Source organism: Raphanus sativus, chromosome 8, assembly GCF_000801105.2.
Source record: "Raphanus sativus cultivar WK10039 chromosome 8, ASM80110v3, whole genome shotgun sequence".
In the NCBI taxonomy this organism is placed as follows: Eukaryota; Viridiplantae; Streptophyta; class Magnoliopsida; order Brassicales; family Brassicaceae; genus Raphanus; species Raphanus sativus.
The window spans coordinates 4713369-4729639 of NC_079518.1; the positions used below are offsets into that span (position 1 = coordinate 4713369).

Sequence of the window (16271 nt, forward strand, 5' to 3'; positions counted from 1 at the left end):
AAACCAACCCATACCCCAGATTGTAAAAACATGTCATGTGTTGTCTCGCAATCTCTGTTTTTTCTTTCATTTAGAAACAATATTTACAATATAATTCATTATTTAATTATATAGATACATTGATGGAAGCATATTTACATATATTCAATTACTTGTTGAACAGTGCAAGGACGATGTTCCAGAGATTTTATGATTATTATTACTAAACACCGTTCTTAGAGTCGTATGACGCAGAGAATCTCCCTAATTTTGTTTAAATATCACTAATACACTCATTAATTGTTGTACGAATACGTGTGTTAGTATGTGGCATCTTCCTGGACGTACATACAACTCGTTTGGATGTAGGTAGAGCCAGGATCCATCGAGATCGAATCCGATTGCATTCTACTTGTTAGTATAATGATTAGGTTAAAGAAATCTATAATATAGTTGATCTCTCAAAATGAAATGATTTTCCACGAGCTTACTCTACGCCACCACATAGACGAAGAAAAATGAGCATTTTTAATATAGATTCACAAAATCAAATACGTACTTCTAAAATTCAATTAGTTTGAGAGGTTAGATAGGTATTTTTCCGCATGTAGAGGCCCACTTCAAATACATGAGAGGTTTAGATTAGAAAGATCTCTATATACTATCATAAAAACAATGGTTACAATACCTACAATTATATTGTAACCTATTTCGGACTAATTCTATATACAACAAAAATATACAAATGATCACTCAAATTTATGATAGAATATTTACGATGTTTTCGATATATTCTATAAAGTTCTGGGTCCTTGTACAATCGCTACATCAAGGTGGTATACAATATGTTGTGGTATGATCAAGACTTAAATTTTATACAGTATAAGAAATAAAGGGGAAAAACAAGAAAAAACTATCGTATGTGTTGGAGATGGATTAATTATTTTGTATCTTATCAGCCTGCACGTTACTAAATTGATCTTATAACTGTGATGCTAATTATATTATTTTATCCACCAGTATATGATTTAAGATACTGATTACAAGTAAGCAAAGAAATCAACGTGTTTGAAGCTTTTCGTTAAAAGGAAGAATAAAGCTTAATCGGTCAAATATATGCATTACTTTGATAAACGTACGTGATGCAGAGAGGCATTTGAACTGAAGAGTACATTTGAACCTGACCCAAAACAGTTACTCGCATACCAAATTTTAACATTCGGTGATATGTGCAATAATTAACATGTTCACAAATTTATCTGACCGATCCAAACATGAAACATGTGTCCAAAACCCACAAGACTTTTACAGTTTTCTGTGGAAAAAAATGAAATAGAAAAGGTAGGGTGTGCCTCATGTGATGTTCTGCCACTGTTGTCTTCTCATAAAATCCAATTTCTGACAAATTTCTCGATACGTTGATGTGTACACATTGCAATGTAAAATGAATTGTTGCGATTTATCAAATGTAAATCTAATAAATAAATTTCGAAGACTGGCCAGATAATATCTGAAGGTATAACAATGTATTCATTTTGGGCTCAGCCATAACTATTTGGCAGTACTTCATTACAAAATGCTTTTGAAAACATAAATAATAGGTTATAAAATTGTAGTTATTTTTACCAAAAAAAAACTTGTAGTTATTCAAACACTTGGAAAGAAACAGGATAATTTTAAGCCATTGATCAAGCGAGCAGCATTCATCTTATAACTTTGACTTGCAATGCCTCACAAAACAGGCACAAAACAAAATCAAGACAATACGTACATTCAATCCCCAAACAAATGATACTGCAAAAAGCAGAGATAATATACTCGGTTTCAGGTTTGATATAAAAACACATCACACTAAGATGTAGAGTAAGTAAATAAAAATAAGAAAAAGATAAACATTATAGGAAAAGAACAATCTTTTGCGGATAAGTATTTCTCTTTGATTTCTTGTCATCAAAGCACAATAACAGATAGAGTAATAAAATGGTAAAGAAGATGAACATTAGGAAGCTCTCAAGAATTATGAGGCATATTATCACCAAATTATGTTTTCATACTTCCAGTGATTTAGGAAAAAATATTTTAGAGTGGCATTTATTAGAATGTTTGTATTTTTGAACAAAAAGAAAGTGATGTTTTGTTTTTTTGTAAAAGAAATTAACGTTTGTTATCAACTTTTTTTATTCTCACGTGGTTAGTTTCTCCTATCATGTGAACAAAATCAACTCCACTCATAGAACTGGACACTGCAAATGCGTTGGCAATGTAATCAAATCGAAGTGATTCTGATCTATAAAGTGGGATATGTTAATCAAATCACGTGTCAGATTATATTATTTTTGGTAAATAGACTATTATACAATTGCAAATTGCAACCAATGGGCTAAACAAGTACCGTGGTGGGTCACCTGAAGTTGTCACACCACTACAAAGCCCTAATGCAACACTTGTTCAACTTCTCATCATATGACCCATTCCTAAGTTTTTGGGGTCTAATTTGTTTATTTAAGAACCCTAAACAACAGACATAACTAGCCATATTCTTTAATGCAAGAGAGGTGGTTAATGCTTGGATTTTCAGACCCAAAAACAAAAAACATAGTTGATGAAAAAATTAAAAGGAAAGTGACAAGGGAGGAGAAAGGAAGAGACCAAAGTCAACGAAAGTTAAAAGACTTTGTAGTAACTGAGAGACATGCCTTGTTTTTCAAGAGAGAGAGAAGTAAAAGAGCTACAAAAGCAGAGCACATGTGCTGTTGCAATTTTCCTCCGGAGCTATTTGGTGCTCAGAACCTGGGATTGTGTCCCGTTTGAATCAGATTTTGCAGACCAAGAAGGAAACAAACCATGACCAAATGTTTCTCAACCAGTTTTTTTACACTGTTACACTCAAAAACCAATGGATCTGTCTTAGCATCCTGAGTTTTTTTTTTTTTTTTTCAAACATACATGTCGGTTTTTCTTTGTTGAACAGTTATTTTACTTAAGAAAGGTCTTCACAAGGATTCACGGGAAGCACTTCATTCTCTGTTAAAAAACAAAAACACAAGGGACCATAAACTCTTACGGTTTCATTAAAACTGTCGAGTTCTCTAATCAAAAAACGTGATCTATAGGTCAATTCAACTCACCTGTCTTTCCACCTCAAGAAAAGATGCTTCAAGCCTTCTTTTCAGGACAGATCTCTCCTCTTCACAGCTCTCCATCTTAGTGTCTAAGAACAAGATAATAAAAGAGTTCAACATCATTTTTTATTATTATTATCCAAAAACAGTACCAATCGTTTCAAAAAGGCTATCTAGATATCCTGAGTCTTATCTACTAGGACATGTCTGTCAATGACCTCGTTCAAAAGCGGTTCAGGCTACAGTCACATCTCGTTATGGACTGTAGTTAAACCATAAATGAAGTGTCCCAATGTCAACATCAAACGTCTAAGAAACTGATTGGATTTTGATTTGCATTTACCGTAATAGTATGTCGACAAAATGGTGATCCGCTCCGTCGGCTGCAAAAAGAGAAGGTAAAAAAAAAGGCCAAACTAGTTACTAGGCCAGAGACCAACAAATAACAAAACCGGTGAGGCTACTAATAGTAGACATATACCATTACAAAGATCCCTTCACGGCGAGTGGGAACTTCTTCTAGCTTCCTCAATGTTTCATCTCCTTTAGTCACTTTACCGAACACAGCGTACTGTTCCAATACCACTAACCTCATTACTTAGACAAAGCGATTAAAGCTATAAAGTTGAATAAAAAGCTATAGCTGACCTTGCCATCAAGATGAGGAGCATCACCAAGAAGCATCGAGAATGAAGATCCACCACTGTTTGGATCATCATGTCTATCCCGAAACAAACAAAAAAAAAAAAATCACAACTTGCTATTGTCTTCATCACAAAGACAGAACATTTCATTAATTAGTACCTTCCCATGGAAAGAATGCCTCTGACATGCTTGACATCACTGAACTCTCCGAGAATAGTCTTGTAAGCTACTTTATTTTGCTCCTCATTCATCGGAGCTGATCTTCCATTCGGCACATCTGCAACTTGAGCAACGAAACCTTTATCCACCTGCAACATCACTTTAGCATCATCACAACAGTCTTGGCATATAAAATGCAAAATTAAGATTCAAAGGTGGAGACTTTTGAAGTACCCTGAAGAAATGATTAGTGTTGTAGCCTCCTAAACGAACGAGCTTGAAGATATGATCCACCGTTACTGGCGCAACCGTTGGATAGAATCCAAATTCGATATCCCCGTAACTAGTCTGCACTATCTCAAAGATGAGATTTTGATCCTGAAATCTAAAAACCCAGAAAAATCTAGGATCCAATTTTACATACTACAGAGAAGAGGAGACGCATAATGGACCTGGAAGACGACACGAGCTGAACCGAGTTCCGGTTCGTAAGAGATTGTTTTGACTACGTAGGCTGCAAACGCCAAAGTGAAGATCGAGATTCTCGAGTTTCTCATTTCCGGCGCCGATTTGATCAAAGTCAACACTGGCAGTGATACTCGGAAGGGGGGGGGACGATGACCGGAGAGTCCGTAGTGAAAGATATTATTTTAATTGATTTGGGCCTATTGTTTGTTAACTAAAGGCCTATTTAGGTACGGCCCATTAGTAAGCTTTGTTATTTCAAAATTAGCAGAAAGTGTATTTGCTGCTCCATAGAAAGAAAGAAACCAATTATCCATGTGGCTTTGCTTGCATTCGTCTAATTAGCTCCATCTGGATCCAAGAATTCGTTAATATATTAGCTATTCGATTTCTATATGTACTCGGCATGACTGATCCAAAGTAAGTAGACCTAGTTCTCATCTAGTTGGACTCCTAAAACGTGAACATAAAAATTAGTTATTAAACCATTACACTACAAAATTTTGATGCCATTGAGTTCTTACATAACATTTGGCACCTAAAACTGATGCTTCATAAACTTTAGCTCAGGATATGTTTCTGCATAGCAGTCCTAAGAATCATGTGATCCCGTTTTAAACGACCAACTATGAATGATCAAGTCAGAGCATGATTGAATTTAAATTGAGACATCTTTCTGTTTTTCCTTTATTTTGTATTATATTGATTTAATTTTTTTACGCAATATTATTATAACTTTTGCAATACTGTAGTCGAAAAATAAATCATTTATTTTAAGTAACCTGTGATATTTTTAAGTTTTTTTTTGGGGTCAAAATGATATTTGTAAGTTTCTATTTTTTTTTAAGTTGAACAGGAAGTTTCTATTTGTTTTACCCTTTTCGGCAATAATTGGTACTTGGGTGTTAAAAACCATGAGCAAAGCTTCGATAACGGCGTGTGGAAGTTGGAAGAGCTGAATTTTGAACAAAAGCATTTGTTCGTCTTCTACTTTTTTCTGTGTGAGTGTTTGGAGTTTGGGTTTGGCCAGATTCATGTTATGATTTTAGGTTTCAGTTACATCAATCAACATCTAGAGTTAATGCTCCCTCGAAGAACACGATTCCCAACAATCCAACATATCCACGGTTCTGCGGAAAATATCAATTTCAAAAAGCTAAAAGAAATGCAAGTTTTTTTCAGGAAACTAGGAGAAATATCCAATTGTTTTCTATATATTTAACTCGACGCAATCTCTTTTTCTTTGATCAACTAACTCGACGCAACCTTATCTTTCAGTTTTAAGATGCATACATACATGCACACGAGTGAATCATGCTAAAATAAAGGATGCTTCCATTATGAAAGATATGCTTTTAACCACACGTGTACCATCCACTGCAACACGTCTTTCTAAAACAGAATTTATAAAGAAATCATATATAGCATCTGAGTATTTCCAGTTACATGTAAATCATGAGATCAAACGTGGTTTTGTGAAAATGACGTTTAATCAATACTGAGACCGGTTTTTGTCTACATTTGTTTTCGGATATAAATATATTGTACATACTTATTAGTCAGCATGCATGCACTTAACAGTTGATATGCGTCATTAGAGAAACTAAACACAAATCAGATAATCTTGCACACATAATAGATAATTTAAAATGGATAAAAGTTTTCCTTTTGTTTCAAAAATAGTAAACCATATCGATGACACAGTATTAGATGTATGGATCCCTCAACAAAAAAAGCATCCTATGTATAGAAGAAAATAAAAGGGTAATCCGTGCCTGTTAATATCCCTGTTACTTATATATGGCCTTGTGCATGGTATACTTACATACGAAAATGAATCCTGAAATGAGTCTAGATCCAACTTAAGAATATTTGTATATGCAATACTGAGACATAGTTTTATTACTCATTTTTAATTCAAAAATACTGTATCATACTTAGTTTTTTTTCATTTGAAACACGTATTTTTCTTGTTTTCCCGTACAGATGGATACATTTCTGCAAGATATTGTTTTGATCTTGAAACTCCCTGAGAAGACATGAAAATAAATAAATAATTTTGTTATGCAAAGAGTTATAACTTATAAGTCAGTTAAATAAAAGGTTATAATGTGTTATTATAATTAAAATGGTTAAACATAAAAATGGTAAACAAATGATTAATGAAGTGTGTCTAAATTTGTATTGTCTACAAAGATGTCCACTCCCTTATTCACAAAAAAAAAGATGCCCACTCCTTTCTTCTCCCGCAATGGGATTGCCCACCTAATCGTCCAAAGTAGAGTGATTTTTTAAAGCAGATACACGTCATTACGTTATGCTTTTCTGTTGTTGAACATTTCTTGTGCTTTTTACACTCTTATTATTTTCTTCTTCTTTTTTTGATAAACACATTCTTATTATTTTCTATGCATATAATATATATGTACGTGTGTGTTTATGTGTGTCAGCGTGTGGTAACAATGGTTTACTGTTTGTAATTTTCTGTTTCAGCATTCGAGAGAACATTATACATACATATAGCAAGCAGGCTGTGAGCCTGTGATGTGTGTATATTGGTAACATGTAGATAAAAATAAGGTATTCGAATCAGCAAATATATGAATTTGAAGACCCACTGTCTGAGGTTCAGTACGAACCATTTGAGTCATCAAATTCATACCGCATACGGCTCGGAATTTGTTTCTGTGGCCGCATCAAATTCACACAACATAAACCTAATTAATTAGTAGTTGATAATTCATATCAAAATCCATATTTCATAAATTTTAATGTATTCAAGTGACAAATTAGAAGATAGAACTGGCTTCGCAATGACACCCACAAAAGAATATAATACTTGCCACACATCAAACCTCTGACATCTTCAAATATCATAGTGCTGGAGAAAACACAGTAGGTATTCATACTAATGGTGTACATAATCGAAAATCTACACAACACAAAAATTCAATAATAAAAAATCTACCATATATAATATACCTTAAAATCTACATAACATACGAAAGCATATATTAAACAAGTCTACCATAGTATATTCAGTCAAAACTAATGTAACACATAAGAAAGCAAATATTAAACATATAGTCCACTGCATACCACATTAATTATACCCAACATACATACGGAAACAAATATGACCATTTATCTATCATCTATCTTTTTGTCATTTATCTCTTTGTACTACCTTTTCTATTTTTGTAAGAAATGTTTAGGATTTCTTTCGTTGCATTTTTCCAAACTTAAATGGGTAGAATGATATGGGGGCCATCTCCAACTTAAGCGTCGAGTCTAATCTAGTCAGATGCCGAGTCAGACATGTGACCTAGAGTCTCAATTTTAATCTTTTGACCTTTTCTTCATTTTTGGAAAAAAAATTCTTTAACTTCGTATTCTTTTTCTCTGTTTCCTGCTTCCTAATAGGCTAATACCATTAATGTTTCTCAAATTTGTCATTATATCTTCGCACTCCCATGCGTGTTGAAACGAGTAAGCAAATTCTAATTTTGCAAGAGAACGTTGAATCATATTTATGTACAAAATGACATCTATTATTATGTATTCAACGATTTAAAGCAGACTGGTGAACATACTTTTTATTTGTAATAACCTATAAAGCAAGTCTTTGCTTGTCCAAGAAAAATTATCTTCTTCCTTTTTCTGTCTAGATCATAGTTGTAACTTGTTTAAAATTAATATTTCAGTGTTAAAGTCGAAAGTACTAGACAAAGACTCAAAAGTCATAGAAACATCTTACATGCATGTTGAATATAGCCCACATCATCATATATAATTCTCATGATAATGGTTAAAAAAGATTCTGACTCCGGATGGTGATCATGGATTTGGATCTAAGACTAAAATCTATGTATTATTAGTCTTAGTAAAAATTAGATTTAATAAAAATTCTTTTTATTTTGATTAAATTAGTTAAAAGATTCTATATATTATTAGTCTTAGTAAAATACATTTAATAAAAATTAAAATATGGTCTAAATTAAAAAATCATGACTTCTATTTTAATACATAAGATTATAGAAGAATCATCAACTACATTTAACTCAAAAACTCTTACAAAAAGTTATTGCATAGCTTTCAATCATACAATGGTACATTGTCACTGTAACTCAATAAAAAAGTTTCACACTGACAAAAATCAATGTAGGTTGCTAAAATCAGTCTCTATTAGAGAAGATGACATTATATTTGAACGCTTGTTATTAAATATACAAGCTACAATACAAACACAACTACCGTACCATAAAATTTTAAAAATGGAACGTGAATTAGTGAATAATGTAGTTCAAAATATTGAAACTTGAGTTGATGGAACCTGTAACGATATGTAGGGGTGGGCAAAATATCCGTAAATTTTGATTCGATCCGTTATTCGTTCCGATTCGATCCGAAAAATCCGAATATCCGTAACTTAACGAATCGAAGCAAATACTAAAATCCAATATCCGTCAAAGACGAAGCAAATCACAAATACTAATATTTTTAGAAACGGATATCCGATCCGATCCGTTATATACATATATATGTATACATGTTTATAAAATTATATAATATACATACTTTTATATCTTTATATAAGTTTTATAATGTTTTTATTTACTAAATTAATTATTTAGTTATTAAAAAATTTGAAAGTATGTAATTTTTTATAAAAAAAATAATGAAATATTATTATTTTATTTCAGATTTTCTTCTTTTTCTTTTATTTTTCTTTATTTTTTTAATTTTTTATTATTTTTTACGGATCGAATCGGATATCCGGAAAAAATTCGGATATTCGCGGATATCCGATGTTCCGGATATCCGAAAAGTTACGGATCGGATCGGATCGAAAAATCGAATATTTGTAAGACACGGATCGGATCACGGATATCCTTAAAATTCCGGATATCCGATCCGTGCCCACCGGACTAAGTTTTACCATAATCAAAAAAAAAAACAGTCATAAGTATGAGTACTTATTCGAATTAGTCAAATCATCGGAAGATTTCAACGTGAAAACAGTGTTGTACTTTTATTAAATTACAATGTCGTTGATCTATGTATTGAGTTGCGAACAGAAAGTCAATGGTTAGGTGTAAAACGATCATCGTCATGACTCATGACCAAACTGTTAAGTAACAGGGTCCATCATACATGACAACTTGCTGTATTCAAATACCAAACTCCCCTCAAGTTTATGTGGGGCCCAGAAGCATCAGGTGTATCGTACTCTCACCCGTAGGCTATTCCAGTCTGTTCCTAGGCGGCTTTTAACTAATGGAGTCAAAAAGTAAAAAAATAAAAGAAAAAAAAGCTAAAATATACTGACTAAGTCAGGATTGTGGAGGGGGTGACGACACGTGTTCGAACCGGGTCTCACTATCACCGCGAAACTCGGCGGCCCCGTCGTTGAACCGCCGGGGTAAACAACAAATTTCCGATGATTACGTTTTATTCGTCCTTATCCAACTTTTTTACGTTAATTAATTCAATACAAAAATCATCCACATTCTTGGCACCACCCATGTCCCAAGAAAGGAAAGAGTACGATTACACAATTTATAAACTGCTATTTGATGATAAAGTATGGTACTTAAAAATTTATAGAACAATATTGTACGATTGAAGCAATATAGCATTGGTTGGATTCAAGGTATTGGATTACACGCCTGTCTTCTGTGATAAAGAATTTAATTTACTAAATTATTTTTATTCGATGATTTAGCTAAAAGACTAAAACAGTAAAACAGTACAGAATAATTAGATAAAAAAGTTTAATTTAATAAATGTGCCACAACACTAAGATTTATTTTTGTCTACAAAGGGCCATTTGCTTCTTCTTCTGATTTGCAGATGAGCTTAAGGTATATGAAGAAATATATACAAATGAAAACATAGAGAGAGAGAAAGATAGACATTAGTTAATTAAATAAATTTTTAATTTAGTTTTAATCAATCACAGCAAAGTCTCCTTCATCTTCTATTACAATTATCCAATCTTCTGTTGTTGTTCTTACAAGAAATGTTATATTGTTAGTTGGAACTCCGAGTTATAGTTTACAAAACATGGAGTTGACTTTGTGCTTCTTCTTGATTAAAAGCTTGGATCCAATCTGAAGCAAGGAACCAGTTTCTTGATTTTTCTTCTTTCCGACAAGATGTTCGAAGGTCGACCTCGAGATTCTTGTCTGGTTTCAACTCTCTTCACCATGCCAACTCATCAAGAAACCAAATGGAGCTTCTCGATTTCCGCAAAACGGGCCTTCCTCAATAACGAAGACGAGACCGATCCTCATCGCCGCAAGAAGATTCACAAGCTCGCCGAGTTCTCGAATCTCGACGGAGGAGGAGGAGACGGAGGGGACGGGTCATCAGATTCGGGATCGCTAATCCCAGGGATGAACAAAGACGACTCGATAAGCTGTTTGCTCCGTTGCTCCCGAGCCGATTACTGCCCCATTGCTTCGGTGAGTCGGAGCCTGCGCGCTCTGGTCCGGAGCGGCGAGATTTACAGGCTCAGGAGGCTGCAAGGGACGCTCGAGCACTGGGTTTACTTCTCGTGCCATCTCAACGAATGGGAAGCGTTTGATCCGAGGTCGAAACGGTGGATGCGTTTGCCGAGCATGCCGCAGAACGAGTGTTTCAGGTACGCGGACAAAGAGTCTCTCGCTGTCGGAACCGATTTGCTTGTGTTCGGTTGGGAGGTGAGCTCTTACGTGATCTATCGATACAGTCTTTTGACCAACTCTTGGTCTACTGGGAAGAGTATGAACATGCCTAGATGCTTGTTTGGGTCTGCTAGCTACGGTGAGATCGCGGTTTTAGCCGGCGGTTGCGATTCGAACGGTAGGATTCTTGACACCGCGGAGATGTTTAACTCCGAGGACCAGACTTGGTCGGTGTTACCGGCGATGAACAAGCGGAGGAAGATGTGTTCCGGTGTGTTTATGGATGGGAAGTTTTATGTGATCGGTGGGATCGGTGTTGGGGAAGGGAACGAGCCTAAGGTTCTGACTTGTGGTGAAGAGTTTGATATGAAGACGAGGGTGTGGAGAGAGATTCCTGATATGTCTCCACCGAGGTCCAACCAGGGGAACGGAATGTCTGCGGCTGCGATGGCTCCACCGCTTGTAGCGGTGGTGAATGATCAGCTTTACGCGGCTGATCATGCGGGTATGGCGGTTAGAAGGTACGATAAGGAGAGTCGGGTTTGGGTTCAAGTTGGGAGTTTGCCTGAGCAAGCTGGTTCGATGAACGGTTGGGGCTTAGCGTTTAGAGCTTGTGGGGATCAGGTTATAGTGATTGGTGGACCGAAGGCTCCAGGTGAAGGGTTCATTGAGCTCAACTCATGGGTTCCGAGTCATGGTGCGCCGCAGTGGCATTTACTTGGCAAGAAACAGTCGGTTAATTTCGTTTACAATTGCACCGTGATGAGCTGCTGAAGAAGTTGGTTTAGCCGTTGTTAAGAGGCTTGTTAGTTATGATTTAAGATATAAAATTTGAGGAGATTGTTGTTCTCTTACTTATTATTAATGTGTAGTTTCATGCTTCCTGCTGAGTTTTATTGATGTTACACTTCAATGGATGGTTCTCCTTTTCATTTGTCACGTTGGCTCTTAGATGTTTCTCTTGCTCTAGAGATTACAAAGCCTTGAATCTTGATACTCAGTTACAGCTTTTAAATTTGATTCAAGTGATTACTTTACTGTAAAAACAGAGTAGATATCACTAAACATTGCTATAGTTGTTTTGTCGTTTTGTGCCCTAAAAGAACAGAAAAGTTATTGATTCAGTCGAGTACTTTAAGTCCAAAGTCTGTGAAGTATTTATTCACATTCAGTAGCGCCTGCATCAACTCTAAAAGCATATTTATTTGGGTCCAATCTTCAACTATTTGATTATGCTAAAGTACCAATGTATATAAAGATGAATTTTCCTTTTTATTTAATATTAATTTATTATCTTTCAATTTTTTATGTGATGAAATGTTTTGACAGGAGTATCATATTCGAGTAGAACTCTAATTTGATTTAAATGACATTATTAATTGACCACTGCAAGTTTTCTTTTGGTGCAGTAGAAAATGAGCCCATGATTGAGGCATAAAAAGGTAAAGCAAGGTTAGTGTTGGTGGAGGCTTATGCTAGTATAGTAGCCCATTTTGGCATTATCATTTTAAAAACATACTTAAATCTGTTAATTTGTCGTCTAATACAACTGTAAATCTAATAAAAATGAGACTACTTTTGCTGATTCCCCAATGTTTCCTCCACTAATGCAACATCAGCTTAAAAAGTGATGTAATTAGCAAATAATATTAATTTGCTTATTGTTTATAATATTATTGCTAATGCCATTGCCTCCACTGCCACTACTCTAAAGTAAAACACCATTTCCAGATTCGGAACTTGGAATAAATACTAATTATGAGTTCCAATATAATTGTTTACAGAAATAACTTTGATCAAAATACAAGATAATTAGTTAACTTCGGAAATGGTACTAATTTACCTAGTTCTGGTCTTTGATTCAAAAGCTTATTAGTTATTTTTGGTCAAAAGGCCTATTAGTTTAAAGTTCAGAATTCATGGTTTAGAAAAATAATATTTTTTTGTTGAGTTCCAATATAATTGTTTACAGAAGTAACTTTGATCAAAATACAAGATAATTAGTTAATTTTGGAAATGATACTAATTTACCTGGTCTTTGATTCAAAAGCTTATCAGTTATATTTGGTCAAAAAGCCTATTAGTTTAAAGTTCAGAATTCATGGTTTAGAATTTTTTTTTTTTGAGTTCCAGTATAATTGTTTACAGAAGTAACTTTGATCAAAATACAAGAGAATTAGTTAACTTTGGAAATGATACTAATTTACCTTGTTCTGGTCTTTGATTCAAAAGCTTATTAGTTACTTAAATTTTTGGTCAAAAAGCCTATTAGTTTAAAGTTCAGAATTCAAGGTTCAGAAAAATAATTTTTTTTTTTTAAAAAAAAAAACTACAAGAACAAGAGTAGTAGTGTCTATTGTTTTTGAGATATAGAACCCGCTCTTCGAAACCAAAGTGTTTTGCAATATGGTAATCCACTGGAATGAAAAGATATACTATATGATATATACTATATGATATAGTTATGGGCTTGGTTACAACCTTACAGACTGTAAATGATTGTTCAAGATTCGGAATTTATCGGCTACAAAGAAAAAAGAATACAAGAACAAGAGCCCATGTAGTCTATTGTCGTTGTGATTACATTAACCGCTCTTTCAAGCCACGGTTTTGTAATCTATATGATGCTCTAGGAAAAGAAAATTATATGTGCTTGAAAAAACAATCATTCATAGACATGAAACTGTTCAGAACAGGCTTGTGAACATATCAGCCCTTGGGGTGACCGTGAGAGATGTCACTTACTCGTAATCACTTGATATCACTAACTCGTATCAGTTGATATATAATTCTATAGTACACCAATATGTATATATATATTCAGTATTCTCGCAGGATTAATTGGCTCTTCTTCTTTAGCTCCTCCAAAGTAAAATTCGCATTATTTTGATCGGCATTTTGTATTTGTCTAAATATTCGCTTTTGTGATGAATCATTTTTTTTCAACTTTATCTATACACCTTCCGTTTTGGATATTATCTATATTTTTCAAGAAAGGATATTTTTGTATTTAATGGTTCTGAATTTTGAGAATATATAAATTTTAAACCAATTATCATAAAAATATATATGATTTTTAAATAATTTTAAATATGTATGTTTATCACATTAGTTTACTTTACTGAGAACTTCCAACTTTTGTTTGGCCAAGGCGTTCTATTTTTTCTTTAGTTTTTTTAAATTGTTTTTTCTTTTGTTTTTTTTTAAAAATTGTTATCATCATAAACTGATTAAATTAATGTTCCACAATCCGATTAATTAATAGTTATATTTATAACAGAAAAGGCAAATTCTCCAAAAGTATCGTGGTACTATCAAACTCTCTTCATGAGCTAGATCGTATTTGTCGTGCCATGCCAGGTTCGGTTCTTATGTATTATTTTGACATGATGATTGGATTTGTTAATGTATTTTACTATATTTAATAAATAGATAAAGTTTACGTATTTAACATTCTTGATAAATAGTTAAATTATGTAACAGAAGTGAAATTAGTTTTAAAATATTTATTTAAAATATTTTTTTTTGTAGAGCAGAAGGTTTCTCAGGTTGATTGAATAGAAGCTGACTCTGCTTTTGTTTTGGGCTTGTCTTCCAGTATCTTCCTTCAGGTATCTTGTTAAGATCGGACACTGATATTTTAATTGGCCCAACTCCTTATCAGCACCTCCAGGGAAAATGCTACTTTAAAGACTAGATTTTTTTCGTCCTCGTCAGGCTAATAAGTGGTACAAATCGGTTTGGTTTTATAAGATAATTCCGGAACATATCTTCATTCTTTGTCATCCTGATTTATGCGTGCAGAGGCGGTCCATGGCATAAGCCAAACATATTATCATAGCATGCAAAATATAAACTATATGAAATTATAAAAGATCAATTGAAAGCTACAGAACATATATAACACTTTATCTGGCCAACGACCCAACGTGAAACCTCTTTTTGCGTCGCTTTGATTAATTTTCACGAGAAACGATATTTGACTCTTGAATCAAGTTTATTCGTTACTTAAATTATACTTATGCATTACTTCCATCAATATGCCAAATTTCTTATTCATTCACAATAAATTGAAAGATACGAAACCCCATCTGTAGTCCTTACGATCTTTCGACGAACCAAAATGCAAGAAGAGTAAAAAAAATACCATTACCATTTGTCCCCTACATATCTAATCAAATACTTAAAATGAAACTATTTTGTAGCTCCGCCGAAACCAAAGTGTGCCTTAAAAATGAAATTAAATTTTCATATAAAAAACCGACGCACTTATTTTAACTTTTTAATTGGCCTTTTCCTTTTCCCCCAAGATTTATCCTTAAGATTTCTACAAGAACAGTTCAGATTGGAGCAACGCGTAATAATTAGCAGCTTCATCTTCAAGCTCCCAAAACGCATCACCAAACCCATCTAACAAATTATCTCCACAAACATAATCTTGACTAATTTCATTCTTAATCATCTCATAATTACTCTCGCCAAATTCGTTGCTAGGGAGCCCAAGTTCGTCGTCAGAAGCTTCCAAAAGATGCTGCATCACTGTCTCCTTGGCCTCTTCATCAACATCGTCTTCCTTCGAGGAAACACACGAAGTCGACGAATCTTCCACGTTAGAGACTCTAGAAAGGACACCGTTTTGGTCATCTGATGAGATATCTTGCTGGAGAGAGTTTAAAAATGAAGTTAGGTCATTGTTAGGTTGGTTAAGTTCGTCTGAATCGTTGAGGAGACTGAGGATCTGGTCGTTGTGTGAGGAAAAGGATGATGTAGAGGGCTTTTGTCTTTTATTGGTTTCTTCTTCAGCTAGGGTTTCTTCTTCTCGGTGGCGCTTTAATGGAGTTGTTTTAGCCATTGTATTCAAGAAAAAGAGGGAGAGAAAGAAGCTGTTATAAAATAGTGAGGTGTGGTAAGCGAAATGGAGAGTCTGAAATGTATATATAGAGATTATTTGGTCGAGATAGCTATATTTTTAGTATCAAACATTTAGTATCAAATATTATTTTAAAAGCCAAAATTTAGAGATCAAATATATATTGCTTTGTGCGTCTCAGAAAGGAGAAACATGTAAATGCTTTTTCAAGTTTTCGCATTGAAATCCTAATTGCTTAATATTTTAAAATTCTGATTTGCAGAGTGAATTACGCATGCAACCTTTGATACTTGCTATATAACCCATGAATAACAAATTAAATCTTGAAAAGTTATGCCGATGATTTTATTTATAAATAAATTT

General features: G+C 33.9%; 3 protein-coding genes across 4 annotated transcripts; 1 reads left to right on the forward strand and 2 right to left on the reverse strand.

The window, feature by feature from the left end:
* Positions 1-2813: 2813 nt before the first annotated feature.
* LOC108819601 (peptidyl-prolyl cis-trans isomerase CYP23) lies at positions 2814-4580 on the reverse strand. Its single transcript, XM_018592658.2, has 8 exons — positions 4358-4580; positions 4140-4253; positions 3906-4054; positions 3750-3822; positions 3583-3672; positions 3445-3484; positions 3108-3190; positions 2814-3003 (listed from the first exon to the last, which is right to left on the reverse strand). Exons 1-8 carry the CDS (start codon positions 4460-4462, stop codon positions 2983-2985), a joined length of 675 nt encoding a protein of 224 aa, XP_018448160.1. The 5' UTR covers positions 4463-4580; the 3' UTR covers positions 2814-2982.
* A 5310-nt stretch (positions 4581-9890) lies between these two features.
* LOC108818848 (F-box/kelch-repeat protein At1g26930) lies at positions 9891-11970 on the forward strand. Of its 2 annotated transcripts, none has more exons than XM_056993171.1 (2): positions 9891-10023; positions 10472-11970. In XM_056993171.1, the coding sequence occupies exon 2, from the start codon at positions 10529-10531 to the stop codon at positions 11810-11812; it is 1284 nt and encodes a 427-aa protein (XP_056849151.1). In that variant the 5' UTR covers positions 9891-10023; positions 10472-10528; the 3' UTR covers positions 11813-11970. The 2 variants fall into 2 exon arrangements, with proteins under 2 accessions (XP_056849151.1, XP_056849150.1); XM_056993170.1 differs by lacking the exon at positions 9891-10023 and adding an exon at positions 10143-10234.
* Positions 11971-15067: 3097 nt separating this feature from the next.
* LOC108820834 (uncharacterized) lies at positions 15068-16057 on the reverse strand. Its single transcript, XM_018593846.2, has one exon. The coding sequence runs from the start codon at positions 15888-15890 to the stop codon at positions 15366-15368; it is 525 nt and encodes a 174-aa protein (XP_018449348.2). The 5' UTR covers positions 15891-16057; the 3' UTR covers positions 15068-15365.
* Positions 16058-16271: the final 214 nt, after the last annotated feature.

Bases quoted from the DNA above. Each gene is read 5' to 3' on its own strand.
- LOC108820834 (XM_018593846.2), bottom strand. From the start codon at position 15,890: ATGGCTAAAACAACTCCATTAAAGCGCCACCGAGAAGAAGAAACCCTA.
- LOC108818848 (XM_056993171.1), top strand. From the start codon at position 10,529: ATGTTCGAAGGTCGACCTCGAGATTCTTGTCTGGTTTCAACTCTCTTC.
- LOC108819601 (XM_018592658.2), bottom strand. From the start codon at position 4,462: ATGAGAAACTCGAGAATCTCGATCTTCACTTTGGCGTTTGCAGCCTAC. The intron at 3,673-3,749 runs GTCAGCTATAGC...GTATTGGAACAG, and splicing joins CTCCTCATCTTGATGGCAAG to TACGCTGTGTTCGGTAAAGT. The intron at 3,485-3,582 runs GTATATGTCTAC...CTCTTTTTGCAG, and splicing joins GTGAAGGGATCTTTGTAATG to CCGACGGAGCGGATCACCAT.